This window comes from Leptinotarsa decemlineata, unplaced genomic scaffold (genome assembly GCF_025532065.1).
Source record: "Leptinotarsa decemlineata unplaced genomic scaffold, Ldec_3_MD MMD2_tig00026328_RagTag_RagTag, whole genome shotgun sequence".
Taxonomy (NCBI): Eukaryota; Metazoa; Arthropoda; class Insecta; order Coleoptera; family Chrysomelidae; genus Leptinotarsa; species Leptinotarsa decemlineata.
In genome coordinates, this window is record NW_027412688.1 from 19,882,373 (window position 1) to 19,904,656 (window position 22,284).

The 22,284-nt window shown below is 33.5% G+C and overlaps 1 protein-coding gene across 3 annotated transcripts in view; it reads left to right on the forward strand.

Annotated features, from left to right (window-relative positions):
* Positions 1-19,172, forward strand: part of Rel (nuclear factor NF-kappa-B family member relish) — an 81,926-nt gene extending 62,754 nt beyond the window's left edge. For 2 of the 3 annotated variants that reach the window (XM_074182790.1, XM_074182792.1), the window contains exons 10-14: positions 179-504; positions 2,626-2,906; positions 4,137-4,238; positions 13,868-14,092; positions 18,955-19,172. In XM_074182790.1, coding sequence (XP_074038891.1) covers positions 179-504; positions 2,626-2,906; positions 4,137-4,238; positions 13,868-14,092; positions 18,955-19,059 — 1,039 coding nt within the window. In that variant the 3' untranslated portion in view covers positions 19,060-19,172. The remainder of the gene's footprint in view (positions 1-178; positions 505-2,625; positions 2,907-4,136; positions 4,239-13,867; positions 14,093-18,954) is intronic. The other variant, XM_074182791.1, reaches the window with a different exon arrangement.
* Positions 19,173-22,284: the final 3,112 nt, after the last annotated feature.

Here is a 22,284-nt window from a genome sequence, read left to right on the forward strand (position 1 = left end):
TTGGTTCAATTGTTTTTAAGATATGAACTTATACTCATATACTTATACTTCTTATATTATACTTATAAAATATTTTATAATTTCTCTTTGAAGTCGATTTATTTTCTTTAATGACTTTTTATTTTCATCTACTTTAAATTTTGGAATTCTAAATCTACAGTAATAATTTTACTTTTAGTGCTCTACATATCTCCATTTGTCAAAAAGATAACGAATCAGCCATGTTCCTCCTGAAAATTATGGCATACTATAGACAGTTCGACCTCATTGGAAAGGAAAATGCTGACAATCAAACCGCTCTTCATTTAGCAGTTCTTTGTCACAACGAATTACTGGTGAAGTCACTTTTGCTGTGCCATGCAAAAGTATCGGCTCTAGATGCTGAACTGAATACTTCATTGCATTTAGCTGTCAAGTGCCATGTTTCAAAGAAAATGCTGGATTTACTTTTAACTGATAGAAATTGCGAACGTGTTGCCAAATATATAGATATGACCAATTCTGGTAAGTAAAATACATGATATTGTAAACAAATTTTTGTTTACGTATTTGGATTATCTTTGTGCATCTAGGCTCTTTCAAAAGATCGTGATATTATCCTATTCCAGGGCATTCAATGATGCCAATAGACCGATGCTTTACCCTGATAGAAAAAAAAAGACTTGAGACTGTAAAGGTAGATAAAGATAAAGATCCTTTTGAAATAGTGTTTTAGGAACACAGCTTATTTACCAAAAATGCTTATATTTCCGATGAATTCCCAACGTTCAGAGTGCGAGACTATAAACAGTTTTATGCGACTGAAATAAAACAATCAATTCCAGGAATTTCAAAATATCTGTCAATGTAATTCTGGTAATTTTCTGAGTTTTATTAAAACAACGATAAAAATTAAATAAAAGCAACAATAAAAATTAATTGGCGCTCCGGGGCGGGAAAAACCTGCAACACCACATCATCTGAAGATCTTGATATAACAATGTCCTCTCTCTTATAAAACAAAATGTAGGGTGTCTCCAGAGGCTCCAATAAATTCAATGCATCGCCAGAACACTTCGTGACACGACTATCGTCATACTTAAATCAGTCCGTTTCGTCTTTGACCAAGGCGTAATAATGACCAAATTCAACGCCAGAACCACAGTGAACATTGACTGCATGAATATCATAATAGTGGTCTGCTAGGTTGAAATTCATCTATTTCGAACCTTCCAAAGAGTTTCTTGCTTCCGTTAGAGGTTGAGTCTTGTTTGAAAACCATCAGTGATATTATTAGATTGACTGGTGCCTCAGCTATACTTGTTTCCTTATAAGTCAGTTAGTTTGGCGCATGTTTGACAATACAGTCGATCATCACCTGTTAAAAATTCCATTTTCAGATGATTAAACAATAAGCTTTGCACGGACTAGTTATTAGTCATATTAGAAAAAGCTAGATGAAGTTCCAGAAATTCACATAAGTTTTCGGTACTTCTTGAACATTTACCACAAAGAGAGGATTTTTCCAGCAAAAGATTTACAAACACAAGACGAGATGGGCTGTACCGAATCATTCAGTCTAGAGCGGTCAGGAGTATTGATTTTGCTATTGTTTTGCTCACGAAGAGTATTCAACAAGAACCCCAAAAATTCGGAACAATCCTCTTGTTGTCCTAACGAGTATCTAGTGGACTTCAAAGACTCCAGGAAATCGGTTGGAAGAAAAGATGATACCTTCTTACGAAACTGCAGCTGCATGAACAGGTGTTTGAGTTTGATGAATAAGTAGGAAACATTCCCGTTCTCGTTCATCATTAAACCTTCGTTCTTGAAATTCTTCGTCATGAACAACACTTGTAAAATGCTATTTCAAAATGTTGATCTGTAATGTTCTCATTTCATAAAACTTAAATCTGAAAAACTAGCCAATATCAAATTCCTTGTTCAGAATATAGAAAACAAATAAAATCGAGAATTTTATAAGGTGTTAGACGAAGCATCCCATGAAAAGAAAATTGTGGAAGACGATGAATCAGACGCTGTTTTTTGCTTACTTATCTTATGTGTTAGTATCTTGTTTTGCCTTGTATAATAAAAATTTTGATTTGGGTTATATATTATTAGTCTGTTAAAAAAAAACTTTTTTTTATTAAAAGTCATAAATGCGCCATATAATACGTTAATACACGTTTAATCTCTGATAAAAGTTGAATCTTTCTAAACACTAACCACTTCATTTCCAGCAAAAATTGAAACTTTCAATCTACAGTATCTCAAAACAAGAAAAAGTCACTTAGGGACTTTTTGCATAGAGCCCTTTAATTGGTTTTATGGTCCTCTGGTGGGCAACCTGTTACACATTTTTATAAATCATGAATAAAGAGTTTTTATGTTCTGGTTTCATGTAGATGCAGGATGGTGAATTACAATGCCATTACCTGGACAAAAGTATTTAAGTTAATACCAGTCTTATACTTCATTTTGTAATAAACAATTTACCTGTTGAGAAAAAATTGGAATGTTTTTGTGCTCCTCTTCTTTTTTCCCACATGATTTGGATTTTTTCGTTGGTATTTTTTACTTTTTTTCTTTCAACATTGAATGTTCTGTATTTTTCTTTGTATGAATACAATAATTTTTTTTCAGATGGAGATACGGCGTTAATTATTGCAATTGAAAAGAACAATATTATGGCAGTCAACCTACTATGTGGAAGAAAAGCCAGCATAAATCAAATTCACCCTAAGAATGGTTTTGTACCTTTGCGTTTTGCAATTGAAAAACAGTACTCAGAGGCCATCAAATACCTTTTATCCCTTCCAGCTTTGGATGCTACGATAAAAGATTTCACCAATGTTTCTCCATTTTCAGCTGCCTTACAGAAGGAATCTCCAAAAGAAATATTGGATATGGTCAGAAAATATATGGTAAATAATTGATTCTTGATTCTATGAATTTCATTTACAGTCAATTTTTTGTTAGGAATTTTTTTTTAGTTTCAGAAGACATTTTTCAAATATTCTTGGAGAGATATTAAAAAACCTCAAAAATACATTCCTAGCTTAGACTTAATACTTCTTAGCAAAAAAAAACACTATTTTAATTGGTTAGTTTGTTAGTTAATTATAGGGCCATATGATTCCTCTTGAAAATGTTTTTTTCAAGATGGTGAATATTTTCTAAGTGAAAACAGGTGAGAGGAAAATTGGCCAAAAGTTCTTGTGTAGCTCTCATAAATATAGGTACCGATTATGACAAGGCTGTTTCTCAATCACCGCCTCAGAAAAAAAAGTGACTGGAAAATAATAAAAATTTTCATTTTCAGAAAAGTGACTTTTATAGGCAAGGGTATACATTCCTATACAGCTTTTGTGAAATTTAATTTTTTTTATCGCGCCTTAAAAGTTTGTGGGTTTTGGGACGGTAAACATAAATCATTCTAGGTCATTTATTCTTGTATGGTTGATCTTACCTTTACTACATCTTGAACCAACAAATTTGCAAGGCGTGACAAAACAAACCACATATGTTAATATAAAAATCTAATTTTATGAAACTTGTACACAAATTTGAAACCATGCATATAGAAGACACTGTTTTTCTCATTTTCTAGTCCTACTTTTTTTTGTATGGTACCCGGTTAGGAGAAGTCCTAGTCGTAATTAATAGCTAAATTCATGGACGTCATTCACCACTGGTTTGTGGTCCATTATGGTTATGAAAAAATGTATTTTCTTTAGAACTCATGGAATTTAACAAATTCGGTTCTGTGAAATTACTGATATTTTTAGTCTGATTCTATATTCTCTAACTTTCATTAGTTACATTTATGTAGAGTTTGAAGGTCGCAAAAGTTACATACAATTTTCCACTGGAACACAACTCATAATATTAAAATAATGAGAAGGAAAAAAATATTAGTTGAAGAATTGAACGTTTTAACTTCCTAATACATTTTTTCCCTTGTTCAAAATGATTTAGTGATAGTCACCCAAAATTAAAATTTTATAAAAGATTTTGTGAGGAAAAGAGTTATTTGCTTATTTGCTTTTCCACTCAAATTTGCTTTGATCATCCTTGTATATTACTTTTTTTTTCTTCATTTACTAATCATCCCTCATTTGAAAAACATGAATTTATATTATTTTATATTTCAGAATGACCGGGGTATGTCTGTCGAAGTTAAAGAAGAAGTTGAAGACGAATCTGAGGATGAAATGGAAATTGATGTAAGTGACTTCTTGTCAGTTGTAATTGAGGTAAAAATAAATTTTCATTGTTGTGGGTTAGTTAATATTAATACTCTAATAAAATTCGATTTATTTTTCCAATCTATAATTAACAAAACTCTCAAAACCCATTAGTTTTACAGCTTATGAAAGTTATTTTTCAAGTTTTCAGACTAGAATGAAAGGTGGAACTGGAAGCTCTGACATATAATAAATCCAAAATAAACACTCTTTCCGAGCACCAGAATTGCACTCGCTTTCCACTAACCAAGTTGGCGTATTCAGTATGCAAAGTAGACTACTACTTCATCTCCTGAAGATGCCAACTTGGTTGGAGAAACGTGCGTCGAGAAGAGTGTTTGAATTTTAGTCTGTTATTGTTAGGTTATATTCTATGTTGAACTATGGTTCAGATATTTTATTGGTTCGGACTTCCATTGCCTAATATGATATAAATTGATAGATAGAAGATAGAACAAACTTTCCGATACAAGTAGTCATGGAATTACTAGGATGCTGTGTACGAAACTGCTACTTCCAACTGAAGGACGAATTCTTTACGCAAGATGAGGGACTGCCAATGGATTCTCCACTTTCACCAGTCATAGCCAACATATATATGGAGTGGTTTGAGACTCTGGCCATCGAGGATGCCAACAAGAAGTTCCGAGTCTGGTTGAGATACGTTGATGATACGTGAAAGTTATGTCTGTTAACTATCTTCATAATATGGAACCATGAGAATGCAGTACTAGACACCTTCCTGAAGCACATCAACAATGCTTTCACAATGAAGAAGGAAGTCCACAACGAATTGCCATTCTTTGACGTATTGGTGAAGAGGACCGACACTAAATGGGAAATATCTGTATTCCGAAAACCCAATCACACGGAACAGTATCTGAACCAGGAATCTAACCACCATCAATCGACTAATAGACTGTGCTTTCGGGTGCTGTAATACTAAGGAAGGTTTCTAAAAGGAACTAGCGTTCATCAAAAATGACCTTCAACCGAATGGTTACTCCAAAGTAATGGTGGAACAGACTTTGGCTGGAAGACAACAAGAGCCTCACATGAAAGAAAAGCCGCCACAACCAGAACTTGTACTTCCCTACATCAGGGGATTGTTGGAAAGGATAAGAAGAATTGGGTCCAAGTATAACATTAAAACCTGCTTCAGATCTGGGAACACTATCTGTAGCAGCCTCACGGAAACAAGTCCACCAAACGCGGACTGCGATTCCAAGAATTGCATTTACCGGATACCCTGCAAGTGCATTGAAAGTTCTCAATTCCGAGCACAAGAAACACACACAGAGAGGAGAAACCGCAAATCAGGAATAACAGAGTATGTTTGGACTCATCAACATAAAATCAAGTGGTCTCAAACTGAGATCATCCACAAGGAGGAACACTTGTTTAGGAGAAAATTCAAAGAAGCCGTATATATGTTGTCCTACAACGCATTTAGCCAAGCTAGCATAGAAATACATAACATATGGAAACCTATAGCCAAGCGGAGCACGACCAACCTCAGCCCAAAAGGTCAGCTCCCGCTAAAACCGATGAAGAGGAGAGAGGGTAGGTGAAAGCACTCGAATGACCTAAAAATAGTCAGATATCAGAGGAATAAGTACAGTTATCACCCGAAGACGATTGTGGATACTAACAATCGAAACATCTTGAAGTAACATACTTTGGAATTTTTTAATTTTCATTTCTTGTTTATAATTTTTAATTTTCATCTCGTGTTAATAGTTCTATTTTTTACTTTTTTATTGTTAGTTGTATTTTATTTCATTTTGATTTCAGTTTTTTTGCTTAATATAATTGTTATTGTTTTCAGCTAATCTTTTTAATTTTTTTATAGATTTTTTCAGGGATTAAAATCAATTTATATCATATTAGACAATGTAAGTCCGAACCAATGAAATGCACCACTAAACATTGTCAACCACCTTCGAACAAAAATATGGTTCAGATAACCTAAAAATACTTTTATTTACAGTTGACTTGTGAATTTGCATGTTTTTTGACCAATATTAATGGTGGGTTATATTCTTCCATGTAGAAAAACAATAAAATAGTTGAAGACTAGGCACCGTTTATGGACTTTTACAGCGAATAATTGGACTAGACTTGTTTAAGTGAATAAATTGAACATGAATCGGTGCTCTATTTCACATGAATCTTCAAATTTGGAATGCGAAACTAAATTTTTTTGTGACATCAACACAATTCAATTCAAACTACCCTTTATTATCTCAGGAATATTCTTATTGACAAAACATAACAGAAAATATAAATAAATAATGTGTAAGTACAGTAGAACCCTGGTTATCCGAGGTAATGGGGGAACCCATCTCAGATAAATGAAAACTCGAATAATCCGGATTTATTCATTATTCGCCCAATAAAACATTATTTATGTTCCTAGATATGTGGAATGTAGATACGTACATTACAAAATCTATGTTATCTGCTGTAATCCAATCAATAACATCTTGTCTTGTCACATTCTCGCAACCCTCTAATGCTCGCATTACTTCAAACAAATTTTTTCTTCTTCCATGATTTTCTCTGTCTCATTGACAGAACCAGGACCTTCACGGCTTTTCAATTTAGAAGCCAAATCATTCAATGGAATATCTTCTTCACTGTCATGAGAGTCCTCAGAGTCAATAACTTTTGACCAAGATTTTTAAATAGTGGAAGCGCGCACAGAATCCCAAGCTTGACTCACCCAGTATAACATCGGTTAATCCGAAGCTCGGTTAAACGCGACTCGGATAAACGGGGTTATACTGTATGCTAATACATAGATAAAATGAATGAATGTAAAAGCATTATAACAATATAATCATTTCAAAAATATTGAAAAAATATAAAAACATAGTCAATGAAACAAACTGCCATAACTATTATGGTTAATTGTACTAAGTTGAAATCATCATAGAATTCAGTTTGGCTGTTTTTGATACTAGCTAAATTTTCGTGGTATCTTGATAGAATTCATCCATATTGAAGTCCTCATAAGAAAGTCTTTCACATTATTCCTAAATCTCTCATGGCGGCAGTAAATTTTCTTTTATTAAGATTAATGCTCAAGTTTTCTATGAATGCAAATATAGCATTCTGTGTTGTACGTTTTGAGGATTGAAACCCCAACTAATATAAATGAATTTTAATGTTTTTCTCAAGGAGGGATATTATTTTCTTTTTTATCAAATTTTCTATAACTGGACAAATTGGGTAACAAAGCAATTGACCTAAAATTTGCTGGTTGTCCAAATTGCCTCTTTTATGCAAAGGAATGATTGAGGTTACTTTTGACGGGATGGAGGTAGGCCTCTGGAAAATAGGAAATTGACTGACTGCCTCTGCGAACACATACACTTCTCTGTTAGGTCAAGTTGAATATTTTTAAAAAATAAATAAAAAAGTTACAAAATTTATATTCGTGTCCTTGATGAGCGTAAAGATAGAGTTGGTAATATTTTCATTTTTTTAATAGTATAGGTTTCCTGTTTATTCCGGTCAGTAGTCAAGCGTTTCGGCGTGGGTGCTTTGTTCACTCACTCGAATTGACTACCGTGTTGATCGGTGGTTCAAGCCCTATTCTGAACGATCGATCTTCACTTGCTATCGTCCAATCCGTGCTAGGAATCACACGTTAAATGGCAAGACCTCGTTAATCCCCAGCTCGCACAAGTTTCGACTTCTGAGGGTTGTCGTTCGTAGGGGTGCGACAGCTGGTTAACAGAAAAACAGATTTTTAAATGCAATAGTTTGTGAGGATGGATGGATGTATAGGGTATATGATTTATTGGGAAAGAAAAGTTTTGGCTTTCTATTTCTCTATCTTTATACAAAAAATGTGAGAAACTTCAAAAGGAAAGAAGAACACAATGAATTTCAAAATGATCGTTCCACAAAGATTTTTGGATCATGCTTATAAGTTACTTTCAGATACTGGAACGACTACTAATGCCTACTTTCATATAAACATTGAATTACAAAAAGTAATTTTGAAACTATACTTTTACATGAACACTGAATTATACATAAATGACTTTTTCCTATTCAGTTTGTACTCCAACCATTTGTTATTGAATTGAATGGGATATCATTCACAGGAACGCTACACGATATAGTATGTGAAAGAGGAAACAATTTCACTTTCTTTTTACACTTTGTTGACCCACTCTGCCCCACCCTTTATAGTGTAACATAATTTATGAATGGCTCATAAGTGTAGAATGCTAAAAGATATGCCACATTTTCGGAGGAAGGTTTGGGAAATTATAGCTGAAAATGTCGATATCTTCTGTAACCTCGACATTATTATTGAATAAGAAATACAGTGATGAGGATGAATTTTCGAATGAACTTTTTTTAAGGTAGGAAATTATCTTCAGGTAAATGAAACTTCAAGTTAGATAATAAATACTCACAGCTTACCTTATTTAAAAGAAGTTTATGATGAACAGCAGTTTATGTTTTTTTCTCTTCGATTATAATTTAGGAATTTGGAAATTGGTATTTAGGGCGTCATAAAGTATTTCATGAATGAATGTATTTTATTCATTGAATGAGTTTTCAACATTTCTGTCATAATAGTCTGTATTGTTTTTTAAATTCAATTTGAATATCTTGTGTACAGTCTTCTGAATAATCCTACATCTTTAATTTTTTCATTTAATATTGTTTATATTTACATCAAACTAGTCCGATACATTGTTTGATTAAAGGTTTACGTCCGCGGTCAGCAACAGGCGGACCGGCGGTTCGTTTACGGACCGCGAAAGGTTGACCCGCGGACCGCCCCAAATATTGTATTATATACCAAGTACATATAAAAATTCGTAGATAAGGTATGCCATACCTTTATCAATTAAAATAACACAAATAAAATCTAACTCAGTACGTATTCTATTTCAAGTTGCCTAGTTAACCTGTTTTATCTACTACTGATAAGTTTCCTATCTAGCCTGTGTAAGTGCAAATCTGACTGATGTGATTTAAATATTTTCAAATCACTGTTATGCACAGGAAACATCCATAGATTGAACTTCCTACCATTTTTTCGGAAATTTGTGCGAGAGCATTCCACAGCGCACCGCATACTTACCTTACTTCAGCGAGCTTGCTCCTGTTTTGTTTTGTTGAAACAAGCACAAGCGCGTATCGAAATCGATATTGGGGGAGTCGGCAAGCAGGGAAAGCAGACTGCCAGTCATCAGTCGCAGCACAAACAACGGAGTAACCGGACATTTGCTTTATGATTTCTGTCGTTTTCGTTCGTTTGATAAAAAATCTTTCTGTACCTACGTTGATATGGATCCTAAAAAACGAAAAGTCGACAGTGAAAATAGAAGGTTTTTGGCAGAATGGATTGAACAATATTGTTTTACGCTGCCTGATAGGCCTCAAGCGGTTCCAGTGTGCCTTATATGCAATAAAACTGTCGCTATAGTTAAAAGTGGAAATTTGAAGCGACACTATGAAACAACTCATCAGCAATTCCACAAAAACTTTCCTCTTGGCAGTCAGGCTCGTAAAGAAAAAATTCAGACATATATCTCAGTTCTTACGAAAAGAATATAAAATTACTAGTTCGTTGCATGAGCGACCAAGAAAAATCCATAGAAGCAGCGCTACGTGTGTGCTGGACGCTTAATAAACACCAGAAACCATTTTCAGATTCTGAGATAGTGAAGGAATGTATGTTGGCAGTAGTTACGTCACTTTTTGAAAAAAAAAAGATGTCTCTGCAATTCACAGTATTCCATTGTCAGCGAGAAGTAATACACAAAGAATTGAAATTTTAGCTGCAGACATTGAAAACACTCTTCTTGAACGTCTGCAAAACGCTCCTTGCTACGCTATAGCACTTGATGAATCATGTGACATTGGTGATGATGAACAAATGTCAATTTTTGTAAGATTTTTAGGGAAGAGTTGCTAGCAATATTGCCGTTGAAAGTTAACACTCGAGCAGAAGACTTATTCAAGCCATTGATGATTTTGTTACGAAATATAACATCAGTTATGATAAAATGGTTTCGCTTTCAACTGACGGGGCCCCAGCAATGATTGGAAAAGAAAAAGGTGTAGTAAAGACAATCAGATAAAAATTCAGGTCTAATATCGTATCAGTGCATAATTCACCAGGCAGCCCTTTGTGGAAAACTCAGTACTACACTCGAAATGATGGACAACTTGGCACCAACATGTCAAAGAGTTCCTTTCTGACTGTGATTCTGCGTTTTCTGACTTACTACAACACAACAATGTTCGTTGGCTAAGTAAAGGTCAAGTTATTGAACGTTTCTGGCTAATAAAAGAACAAGTATCCTCCTTCTTGCAAAACTTGGATTCGCAGGGAGCCAGAAAGCACTTTGAGTTTATAAAAAGTGAGCGCAATATGCTGGTTGGGCTTTTCAGAAAGATATTTTAAAATATTTGAATCCGCGCAATACAGAGTTACAAGGAAATGGAAAATTAATATGTGATCTGATACAAAAGGTGTCTGCTTTTCGTCGTAAGCTGGATATCTTTGAAAAAGATATCGTTAAACAAGAATTTATTAATTTTCCGACAATTCTTGAATTTAAAAAGGAGACTTCTGAAGAAGACTTTGCAGAGTTTGTAAAATTTCTAGCCGATCTCAAGAACGAATTTGCTACAAGATTCCAAGACTTTGCAGAGATAGGCAAGCTATCTCCGTGTCTTAAATCTCAATTTGAAATTGATGCAGCGGCAAAATGGAGAGATGTGGCTGCCAAGTTGTTTAATCTGTCAAAGTCATCACTTCAAATGGAGATAATTGATTTGCAAGAAGATGTGTCTTTGCAAATGTATAGAACGGTATCCACTGAAGAATTTTGGGCCAAACATGTCTCAGAAAAATATGAAAATTGTAAAAGACTAGCTGTCAATTTGGCCACTATGTTTGGCTCGACATATATATGTGAAACATCTTTCTTAAAGATGAATTTTTGAAAAACAAATATCGTTCGAGATTAACAGACGCTCACTTACAAGACACACTTCAAATTTGCTGTTCCTCTCGAGAACCAAACTAAAAACACTAGCTCAAGACCATCGGTGTTGTTTCTCACATTAATAAGAGGTCTTATATTTCTTTTATAATTCAGAATGTGATTTGAAACCAAAAAATATGTAGTTTATTACTTACTTTACTATAATTTTTTTTTCTCGACCCCATTAAAATTTTCCCACAGTATCCGGACCCCCACCTAAAACTACTTGCCAACCCCTGGTTTAGATACTGGTTCTTGTGAAACTTCAGTGCTGAATAAATGAACTACTCGAAATGAATATACATAAATGTCCTTAAAATGCAATAAATAAAAAAATATGTAATATTTTGTCAAACATTTATATTTATAAAATAATTTATAGGTGCCTTTAATAAATTCAACTTACATTGTTTTCAAAATGCTGTTTGGTAATACGATTGAAAATGAGTGTCAAAAACAGAAAAATTGTTATGTACAATAATAGTGACTACGTCCACCCCTGGTTCTAAGAAGTTTGGCACAACGATGAGGCATGCTTTCCACCAAATTTCTAATTATTTGTTGTGGTAACTGCTCGTAAATCTTCAAACGAGCATCTGCAACTTGGTTCAGATTTTTAAAGGGTTGATTATCCTTCAAACGTCTTTACAGTTCTTCCCAGAGCTGCTCAATAGGATTTAAATCCGTAATATTAGCTGGCCATCTTATGACATATATAATATTGTGCTCCTGTAGCAAATTTCTCACGACCTTGGCTACGTGTGGCCTGGCATTATCTTGTTATAAAATGAACCCGGCGCCCATATTTTGGGCAAATGGAACGACATGAGGTTCCAATATCTCCTCTATGTAACGGACAGCCGTTAGTCCCTTCCGTTAGTCCCTTCCCGAAATACCACAGGGTCCGTGTGTCCTGTCAAAGTTTTACCAGCCCATATCATTATCGACCCACCTCCAAATGGAACAATTTCTTGCACACAGTCATCCAAATAGCGTTCACCGGGACGTCTCCACACCCGAACACGTCCGTCATTGTTGAATAACATGATTTTTTTTTTCATCTGTAAACATTACATTGGCCCACTGCTCTCAATTACGATGCTCTTGACAAAAGTTTCTACGATTTCCTTGATGAGCTGGAGTTAATCTAGGGGCTCTAGCAGGTCGTCTTGCATGTAGTTGTACTTCGTGAAGTCGGTTTCGTATCGTTAGGTTCGAAATTCGCATTCCCGTAGCTTCTATAAGGCGACTTTGCAGTGTTCTAATTACCCCTAATTGCCCAAAGTCTTAACAAACGATCTTCTTTGCGGGTTGTTGCCCTTTGTCGATTGGGATAAGGGGCTCTTTTTACCATGTCATAAATTTGGTAGCGATTCCAAGTTCTGGAAACGGCAGAATGACTCACATTAAGCATTTGGGCTACACGACGCCTTGAATACCCTAAACAACAACCGAATGGATCATGATAAGAATTAGTATGGAGTACACACCAGAAGTTTTTATCATGAAATAATGCATATTTTTTTACTTATTGGATTTTAAGGATGTGTTTATATTCATTTTGAGTAGTTTATATCTACATAACATTCTACAGTAAAAACAAATTTTTCCCAGCAAAAAAACATTAGTTTCCTTATATCATGATCATAAAATGAGTTTGGTTGCTTCAGAAGTATATTACACATGAACTCCTTCACTTCTACATCATCTTCAAATCCCTGTTCTCCTATAGACTCTTTGAACTTCATAACCAAGTGAAAATCGTATGGTGATAGGTCCGGGCTGTGGGGAAGATGATCAAGTGCACTCCAGTGTAATGTATTAAATTTTGATATTAGAGATTCAATATGTCATAGAACCTCAGCTTCATCCGAAGCTCGCAGTAGTAAGCATTGAGCAAAATAAATTCTACTATGTCACGATTAGAGGAAAAAATCCGGGCTAGTAGGCCTTGATCGAATTGAACCTAAAGTGGTATGTGCTTTTACTCCGAGCACAAAAGTTATATCTCAAAGTCTCAGTAATGCTTTTTACTAGCAGACGAACCGTTTGGTATTTTTGTCTATTAGCTTGGATTTTGTTCTCTTTAGGTCAAATAATAATTTCTTCTACACTCAGTATTTGCCGATATAATGTTTTTAAAAAAAAAATGTTTAAAATCTGTTTTTCCATTAACTAGCTGTCGGACCCCTACGAACGACAACCCTCAGAATTCGAAACTTGTGCGAGCTAAGGACTAACGAGGTCGTACCTTATAACGTGTGATTCTTAACATATAAGAATGCAAAACAAGGACAATCTCAAGTATTTACTAAATATTACAAACTAAGAACAAGTTATTATCTATCGAAGCAAGCTGTGGAAGCATTTAGTTAAAATACTAAATGGGTAAAATGTTTCCCACATATTAAAAATAAATTATTTGATACTTATTATGTTCACCAAGAGATGTCCTATTTTTTACCAAAACCTACTGAACGATTTCATTTGTGAAGGACATTATTTCATGTGGAGCACAGAGAAAAAATGTTTCTTCAGCACTTGTGTTTTCGGGCTGTCGTGAATAGATCCTTGACATATTTTACTATGATATTTTCACTTTTGCTTCAGGAAGACGATGTGAAACCACCCATTCCATTAGATGAACTAGAAAAACTCTACGAGGAGTGCAACAGTTTCAATCCTCGGTATTTAGAAGAAATTTCAACGCTGTTAGACATAAGCGAGAATTGGGGATCTCTCTCCCAGTTGCTAGAAGTAGACCATTTGATAAGCAGCGGTTTGATTCGTTCAGAAGGAAGTATGAGTAAGGCGCTCCTTACATATTGTGTTGAGGTGAGTTATTCAAGATTCATATTACTTTTCATTCGTTTTTCTGCAGCAAAGACAATCTGAAATTTGATTTAGTATTCTAAAGATAACTGTGATTCCTTATTGATTTCAATTACAATATTGACAGAGTAATAAATCTTGATTATGTATACATAATGCTCACTTGACAATAACTAATTACTAATTATTCTATCCATACTCCTAGTCATCTCCTAATGATGCTAACTGGGCTAGCGAAATGTGCGTTGAAAGATAGTATTTTGTTCTGTTGTGGAAACAGTCGTTTTCAATAGATTATTATATCCATGATAATAATCAAACTTTTTTTGCACTACGAACTTTACTCAAAACACGGTTTACTTCATAATAACTTCTTTAGTTGGACTGATACCTTAAATTATTCTACAATGCCTTTAATAAACAATAATTACAAAACTTAATTAGTTTAATAATGCTTAACTCTAAGCAAATAGCTAGCTTTTAAGAATAACAATAAATGGGAAAGAAAGTTTTTGGCTTTCTACTACTCCATTTTGATACAAAAAAATGTGGGAATCTTCCAAAGAAAGGAAGGAAGTAATCAATTAAAAAAAATTGTTTAATGTCTAAACAGAAATAAATCCCAATAACAAGACATATTAATTTTATTAACAAGCATGTTACAGTTTATATCTGCCTATATACACACAATACATATACATATATACATACATACATACATACACATATAAATGAATACAATACTAATTTATCAACTAGAAACACCTGAAGGGAGTAAACAAAAAATAAAATAAAGTAAACATTTAGGAGAGTTGACCAAAAAATTAGGTGGAACACTTGTGTGCAGCAAGCTAGGAGAGTAATTGAAAAAAAACATAAGTCAGATATAGAGCTAACAAGTAAAAACAGTTCAGGTGTATTACAAAAAAAAACATAATTCAGCAGTAATACAGTAGTAGTAATAAGCTCACATGGTAGAATAAATCTCAATTTGGGCTCATGTATTTTGACTAGAGTGTAAGTTTCTTAACGTGGTTCTTAACTTGACCAATAGATACATAATAAATGTCGAGATTTTCACAGAGTTGATTGTAAAGTTTGCTCATTGCAACAACCGGTGACTTGAGTAATATGTTTCTTCTAGAATTTGGTAGATAAAAAGACTGTTCATTTCTAGAATTGATTTGTGGAACATGAAAGTTGAAATGGGAGAGTAGTTCGGGACAGTCACTCAGATTATGCACTAGTTTATAAATGAAAATTATAGAGTAGTAGGTTCTTCGGTTTTGAAAGGATAATAGATTAAATTTATTCAGTAGTATTCTGTTGTCGATGCCTTGTTCAGGGTAAACTCCTTCTAGCTTGTAAGTAATATTTCATGAAGCCTCTTTGTATATACTCAATTTTGTTTATGTGGACATTGTATATGGGTGACCATATAAGGAAGGCATATTCCATCCGAGATTTGACGTTTGCATTGAAAAGAGTTGAAAAAACTGTCTCTGTTAGGAAAGTTCTTACAGTTACGATAAATGAGCCCTAGCATCCGTTTGGCTGAGCATGTTATTGTGTCATAGTGGATGGAGAAACTCAGTTTAGGGTCAAATGTGACACCAAGATCCCTTTGATGAGTGCTTATTTGAAGAGGTGTGTTATTTATGCAGTAATCATGAGAAATAACATTACGTTTAAGGGTGTATTTTGAGTATTTACATTTGTTTATATTGAGGGGAAGATTATTTTCGGAACATTAATTGTACAAAAAGTCAAGGTCTTTTTGTATGATTAAGCAGTCCTCCTGTGATGTAATGGGCCGAAAGATTTTCAAATCATCTGCAAAGAGTAAGAAATTGCTAGAGAGATTATTTCCTATGTCGTTAATGAAGAGTGAGAATAAAAGAGGTGCTAAATTGCTTCCTTGAGGGGCACCACTGTTTGCAATAAATTGGAACGACTTGTGACCCCTATAATCTATGAATAGGATACGTTCAGTTAAGTATGAGCAAAAAGATTTAAGAGTTGGGAATCGAATCCATATTGGTGAAGTTTATTGATAAGAATGTTATGATCCAACTTGTCAAACGCCTTCGAGAAATCTGTGTAGACAGTATCTACTTGTAGGTTATTATTAAGTGCATTACTTACTGATTGTGTGAAGCACATTAGGTTAGTTATTGTTGATCTTTTGCTGAAGAAACCGTGTTGATTGTTTGAAATTAAATTCTCAACATCAGGAAAGATTCTGTTGTACAAGCACATCTCAAAAGCCTTTGCAAAGTTTGATAACAAGGTTATCGGTCAGTAGTTTTGGATATTGTTTATGGCACCAGCTTTGAAAATTGGGCAAATTTTTGATATTTTCCATTTGTTAGAAAAGCATCCCGTACTCAGTGCTAGATTTAAGATTGTCTGTAATGGTATGGAGGAGGTGTGCACAATCTTTAACGAAAAAGCTAGGTATGTTATCATCCCCGCTTGTGAGTTTTGGTTTTAGTTTGTTGAGAGAATTGCAGATTTCAATTAGTGAAAAATGTTTTAAAGAAATGATAGGATTGTTTGAGGTAACATTCGTGTGTTCATATGATTGTAGGGGTGGAGAATATGCACTTTCAAAAAATTGTGCGAATGCATTAACGATTTCGGAGGCATTGTTGTATTCAACATCGTCCGAGAATAGAATACTAGGAATTCTTGATGTACCTTTCATATTTTGAATGTACGACCAGAAATTGGTAGGATCTTCTTTGATTGCCTCTTTCAGATTCATTTTCATATTCTCTGTATGCTAAATTGATTTTTGTTTTGATGGATCGACGAAGATATCGGAATTCTTCTTTGAGAATACCTGAGTCTGTAGTTTTCAGATTTCTAAAAATTTTCTTTTTTTTTTAATATCGTTGATTATTTCATTATTGAACCAGGGAGGATATTTTCAAATGAAGTTGTGACTAACCGGAACACACTGAGTAATAATTGGGGTTAATAATGAATAGAATAATTCTGTGGCTGAGTTAACTTCTGTACAATGGTCGATGGGCGACCAGTCAACATTTTGCATTAGAGTATATAAAAGTAGAAAATTGGCTTTACGAAAGTTATACCTGTTTTCTGATGAGTTATATGGTATTGCTTGTTCTGGTGATGAGAATTCAAAAATTATGTTCAGTGCTGGGTGATAGCCATCTTCGGTTAGAAGGGGTAGTTCATCGTGGGATACAGAGCATTGAAAATTAGATAAGACAAGGTCAAGTAAACGATTTGAAATATTAAGCAGAGAATTGAATTGGTTTAGATCATAAAAACTATTGAATTGATGGAGATTATCCAAGTTGTGATAAGATTTTCTTTGAATAGTTTGGTATATTGAAATCACCTGTAATGAGAATTTTGTTTTCGTATAAACATTCAAGTGACTCTAGAGTTTCAAATAATTTCAGGATATGAGCTTCGCTAGTACTTGGAGGTATGCAAATCACAAACATGAAAAAAATATTGTGCTTGAATACAATCTTGCAACCTATGACATCAATAGTAGAGAAGTTATCCTCGAATTCAATTTGAAAATAAGTAACTATATATGGATGTGTAGATCATGCAAAGAAGTAACTTTCAGACTCAAACTGGAAGAAAGCCCTCCTGAAACAGCTAATTTCATAGAAACATTGAATTACACGAAAGAAAAAAAATTCTTTTGAAACAAATACTTTTATATGAACACTGAATTATTCAGAAGATACTGTTCTCTACTCAGTTTGTATTCCAAATATTCGTTATGGAATAAAATCAGATATCATTCACAGAAGTTCTACTTTAAATGAATGGTAACAAATTGCACTTACATGGAACGCTGTCATCCTCACTGGTAGACATCGATGTTTCGCCGTAAGACACTTGCCTTAAGGCTCTTCAGTACCAAATTGGATAACATTATAGAAAATACACACAATTCATTCATGAATTACAATTTTTAATGTCACGGAATAAGTTTGATCTACTTATGTCATCGATGACATGTAAGTGCAATTTGTTACCATTCATTTTAAGTAGAACTCCTGTGAATGATATCTGATTTTATTCTATAATGAATGTTTGGAATACAAACTGAGTAGAGAAAAGTATCTTCTGTATAATTCAGTGTTCATATAAAAGTATTTGTTTAGAAATAATTTTTTTTTCTTCCGTTTAAGTCAATGTTTATATGGAATTAGCTGTTTCAGGAGGGCTTTCTTCCAGTTTGTGTCTGAAAGTTACTTCTTTACATGATCTACACATCCATGTATAGAGTTACTTATTTTTATATTGATTACTTCCTTCCTTTCTTTGGAAGATTCCCACATTTTTTTGTATCAAGATGGAGTAGTAGAAAGCCAAAAACTTTCTTTCCCAAAAATGATCACTCCTAAAAATATAACCTCTTCAATTCAAACTATAAATGGTTAGTAATGATTAATTTTCAGAATTTTATGAAAACCAGTTAAATTTAGCTGCTTACCTGAAATTAATCATTATCAGCTAAACAAGTTCTTTAGTTAATAATGGATAAATAATTTAATACCAGTTCAACTGAAGATGTGAAACATGTTCAGAGACAAGTTCAGTTTCATCACTGTGTAATAGAGTTTTTGATAGATGAGCAAATTTTCAATAAATCATAAATAGTAAAATGCCTTCAATTTTTCTTTATGTTATATGAGTTTCTTTATTCTTTATTATTTTGTGACCCTCCTATGCCCTTTTAGAAATATTTACTTTATTTTGGACATAAAAATTTTGTGATTGTTACACATGATTGATTAAATTTGTTATTCGCAACAAATAATTGAAGATTATCACTACAAATATAATCGAAGAAATATATTTTTCAGACAAACCACGATTCTTTGTGGATGATACGAAATTTCCTGGAGAACTTGGACGAGTTCAGAGTCGTCCAAATCATGGATCAGATGGTCCGAGAAGGAAAAAATTAACCAACTTTTTTCATGTTCAATGATATGATTTTGTTTTTGTACATATATTTTTAGTTATTAGTTTTTTATTATGAACTGACTATGTTACAAATTTATCTACATCTTTTAAAATACACGTTGTTTTATTTTTCACTAGAACTATACTTTCAGTGAATAATCATTATGCTAGTAAAAAATACGTTTATTCATTATTATTCAGCAGGAAAAATATTATAGTTGTTCATTTGAAAATCGTCCAGGGGCAGAAAAAATGCCGAGAGAGATGGGGTTTTATTTTGATAGAGCATAAGCGAGAGAAAGAAGTACCTTCATCGAACCAAAAGAATATACATTTATCGTTTCATCCTCTATAATTATAACAATTATGTAAGAAAAGAATCTAGTTTTTTTTTGTACTTGGGTGCAGTTCGACTTGTACATTTTTTCCAAGACTGGGAAATATTCCAGTCTCATGGAGTTATTGTGTTTTGCATCATCTCAAAAATAGATAATAACGCACATCGAATTCAAAGAAAAGCTTATCCTCATATAGGGGGAATGAAAAATTGGCAATTGATCAAATTGCTAATTAAAGTAAACCACCTTTATATTTCCAAATACAGAAAATACTATAAATCAAAAGGACCACCTTCATTGAATTTTTTGAGTCACTCCAAAGTGATCATTTCAGTTCCCTACGAATAAAAAATTATTTCTATTTTCGAAATTGACATTTTTTAACAAATTTGAATGAATTTAGTTTGAAAAATAGATCATTGATTCATATCAGGGAAGTTTGAGTCGATAAGAGTAAACTCTCTTGCAGTGACGGCTCGTGCATTGAAGAACAGGGGAGGCTAAAGCCATTCAAACTATATATGTTTATGTTGTTGCACGCTTTGCTTAATACTAAAGTTAGGGCATGGGCATGACAATGCGTAAAAAGTGCATGAGGAGCTATGGACTTAATTTTAGTTTGTAAATCATTTAAATGGCCGGCTATGACGCAGCCCCATCATAGGTTAGCGCATTTAACTTTTGCCTAAAATTATAGGTGTCACACGTACGAATTGAAAAATTAAACAAATCGTCAGCTGTGCGCCTAGATGAAACATCATGAAAACCCATAAAACATTCTACCACATTACCATCTTTGACATATCTAAAAACGATTGAAAGTTGTAATGTACAGGTAATATCGGTAGTTTCATCAATTTCCCATGCAAAAAAGAAACGCTTCCAATCTCCTTGCTTATATTTTCCTTAATAATATATGCCACAGTGTCTATAGTAAGCTCATTTTGGATGGTTTTTGAGGTGCCCGAAAAAACTCTTCCGTTTAAAAAAGTTACAAATTGTGAGTCATATTTGCTCCATAACATGAGGTGAATTTTTTAAATCGGAGTATCCTATTTTAGACCACGTTTGGTATTCAGTTTGTACGGAAAATAAAACACAGGGCAAACAAAACAGGTTTTCTCGTTTAATGGAGCCGCTTAACCAATCGCATTTATCGTACCAACTAATATTAAATCCTCGATTTTGTCGATTATCTGACGATTTAATTGAAATCAAATTTGGTTGAGGCCTTCCTAGAGTTTTAATAATGTAAAATTTATTATCATAAGATAAAGACTTAAAATTATTTGTCAGCAACCAATCGACTATATCGTCAGATTTTTTAATTTCGTCCAACTTATCCATAATAAATGAAAAAAAAAACTTACCGAAGAGTGAAAACCTGAAAACACCTTGAAATTGAAAGAAAACACATTAAAAATATTACCAAAAAGCACGGCTATAATATAATACTGTCTGTTTTATACACAAATATCAAGAAACACTAAAACAATTTACCGAAATATTTTTCAGTCTCGGTCCGTCACGGCATCCGTCCAAATAATTAAATAAAAACTAACGCAGACCAACTGGAGGCTAGCCTCCTCTGACGCTATAATTTCTTCAACTAAAATTACAAATCGGGACGTATGTCGCTGGTTGGATCGGTCTCGTGGAGCCTGTGTTTTTCAAAACGGTCGGAGGCTTGGCTCCCTTGCAAAGTATGGCATTTATTATTTCGGGTTGATGGTTTATTCGTTCATGAGCGGTGCGTTTGAGTTTTGTTGACGCAGGATACAATGTGGTACGTACTATGTAGTGAGTGATAGTGTTTTTTCGGGCATATTATGTATTTATATTAAAAATTAATGGTAAAGTAATGATACCCAAGCATTTATAGAAAAAGATAATCATAATTATTTGTCAATATCTTTTAATTTACTGCGATGAATAGCCTCAAATTTTATGGGAAGGCTAAGCCTCCTCTGACGAGCCGCCGCTGCTCTCTTGACAAGTCATTAATAAAATGTTATTCATTTGTAGGAAAAATTTGGGACAAGCTATACATACGTCCTAAAATAAAAACACCTAATATCTTTGGTTGTCTTATTTATATTTAATTCTGCCATTTAAGATAATATTCTCTTTCACTCTTTCCAATCCTGCCTTCATCACTATCGCTGTCATCATCTTTTGATAAATAAATTTTGTTTTCTCTTTCTCTAACAACTTCTGCAACAATAAATTAGAATTCATCTGAATCATTATATTCTGCATGATTACAATATATTTACATTTGACGTATATATTCTACTGTAGTTCAAAAACTCCATCTGTCATGTTTATTGATATTGTCCAACCTGTATATACATATCGCCTCGTAATATTTTAGTAAGCATACGAATCCCAATATTTCAGTTGCATTTTTTTGGGTTGGCCAGTGGAAGTATACGGTTCCACTTCTTATCAAAATATAATATGAAATTTCAACTTTCCCACTTATTTCTCCATGGTCATTCGGTTTACCTTTTTCCTCTGTCAAGAAGACTATTTGGTATAAGGATTTTATTTGGACCACATGTATTTATTCTATGTAGGCTATTCTGTCTATCTGTCATTAAGTCAGATATCATTATCAATTTTTTTAGTTTTATTCACTATTTGAAGGTAATTTTCATTTTATCGTTCATATCAATGATTTTTTTAAAGCACATAAATTTATTCTGTCCTATGTCATTGATGTTCATTTTGTCTATTTTTGAGTTTTGTTTACTGTATTTATTTTTCATTTAGTATTCTTAATATTTAGTTGTAAGCAACTTGTTGGACAATTAACCTGACACAGTTATCAGTGTCAATCACTGATGACAAATAGCAATCCCAGAAAAAATAAAGGTGCTTGAAAAG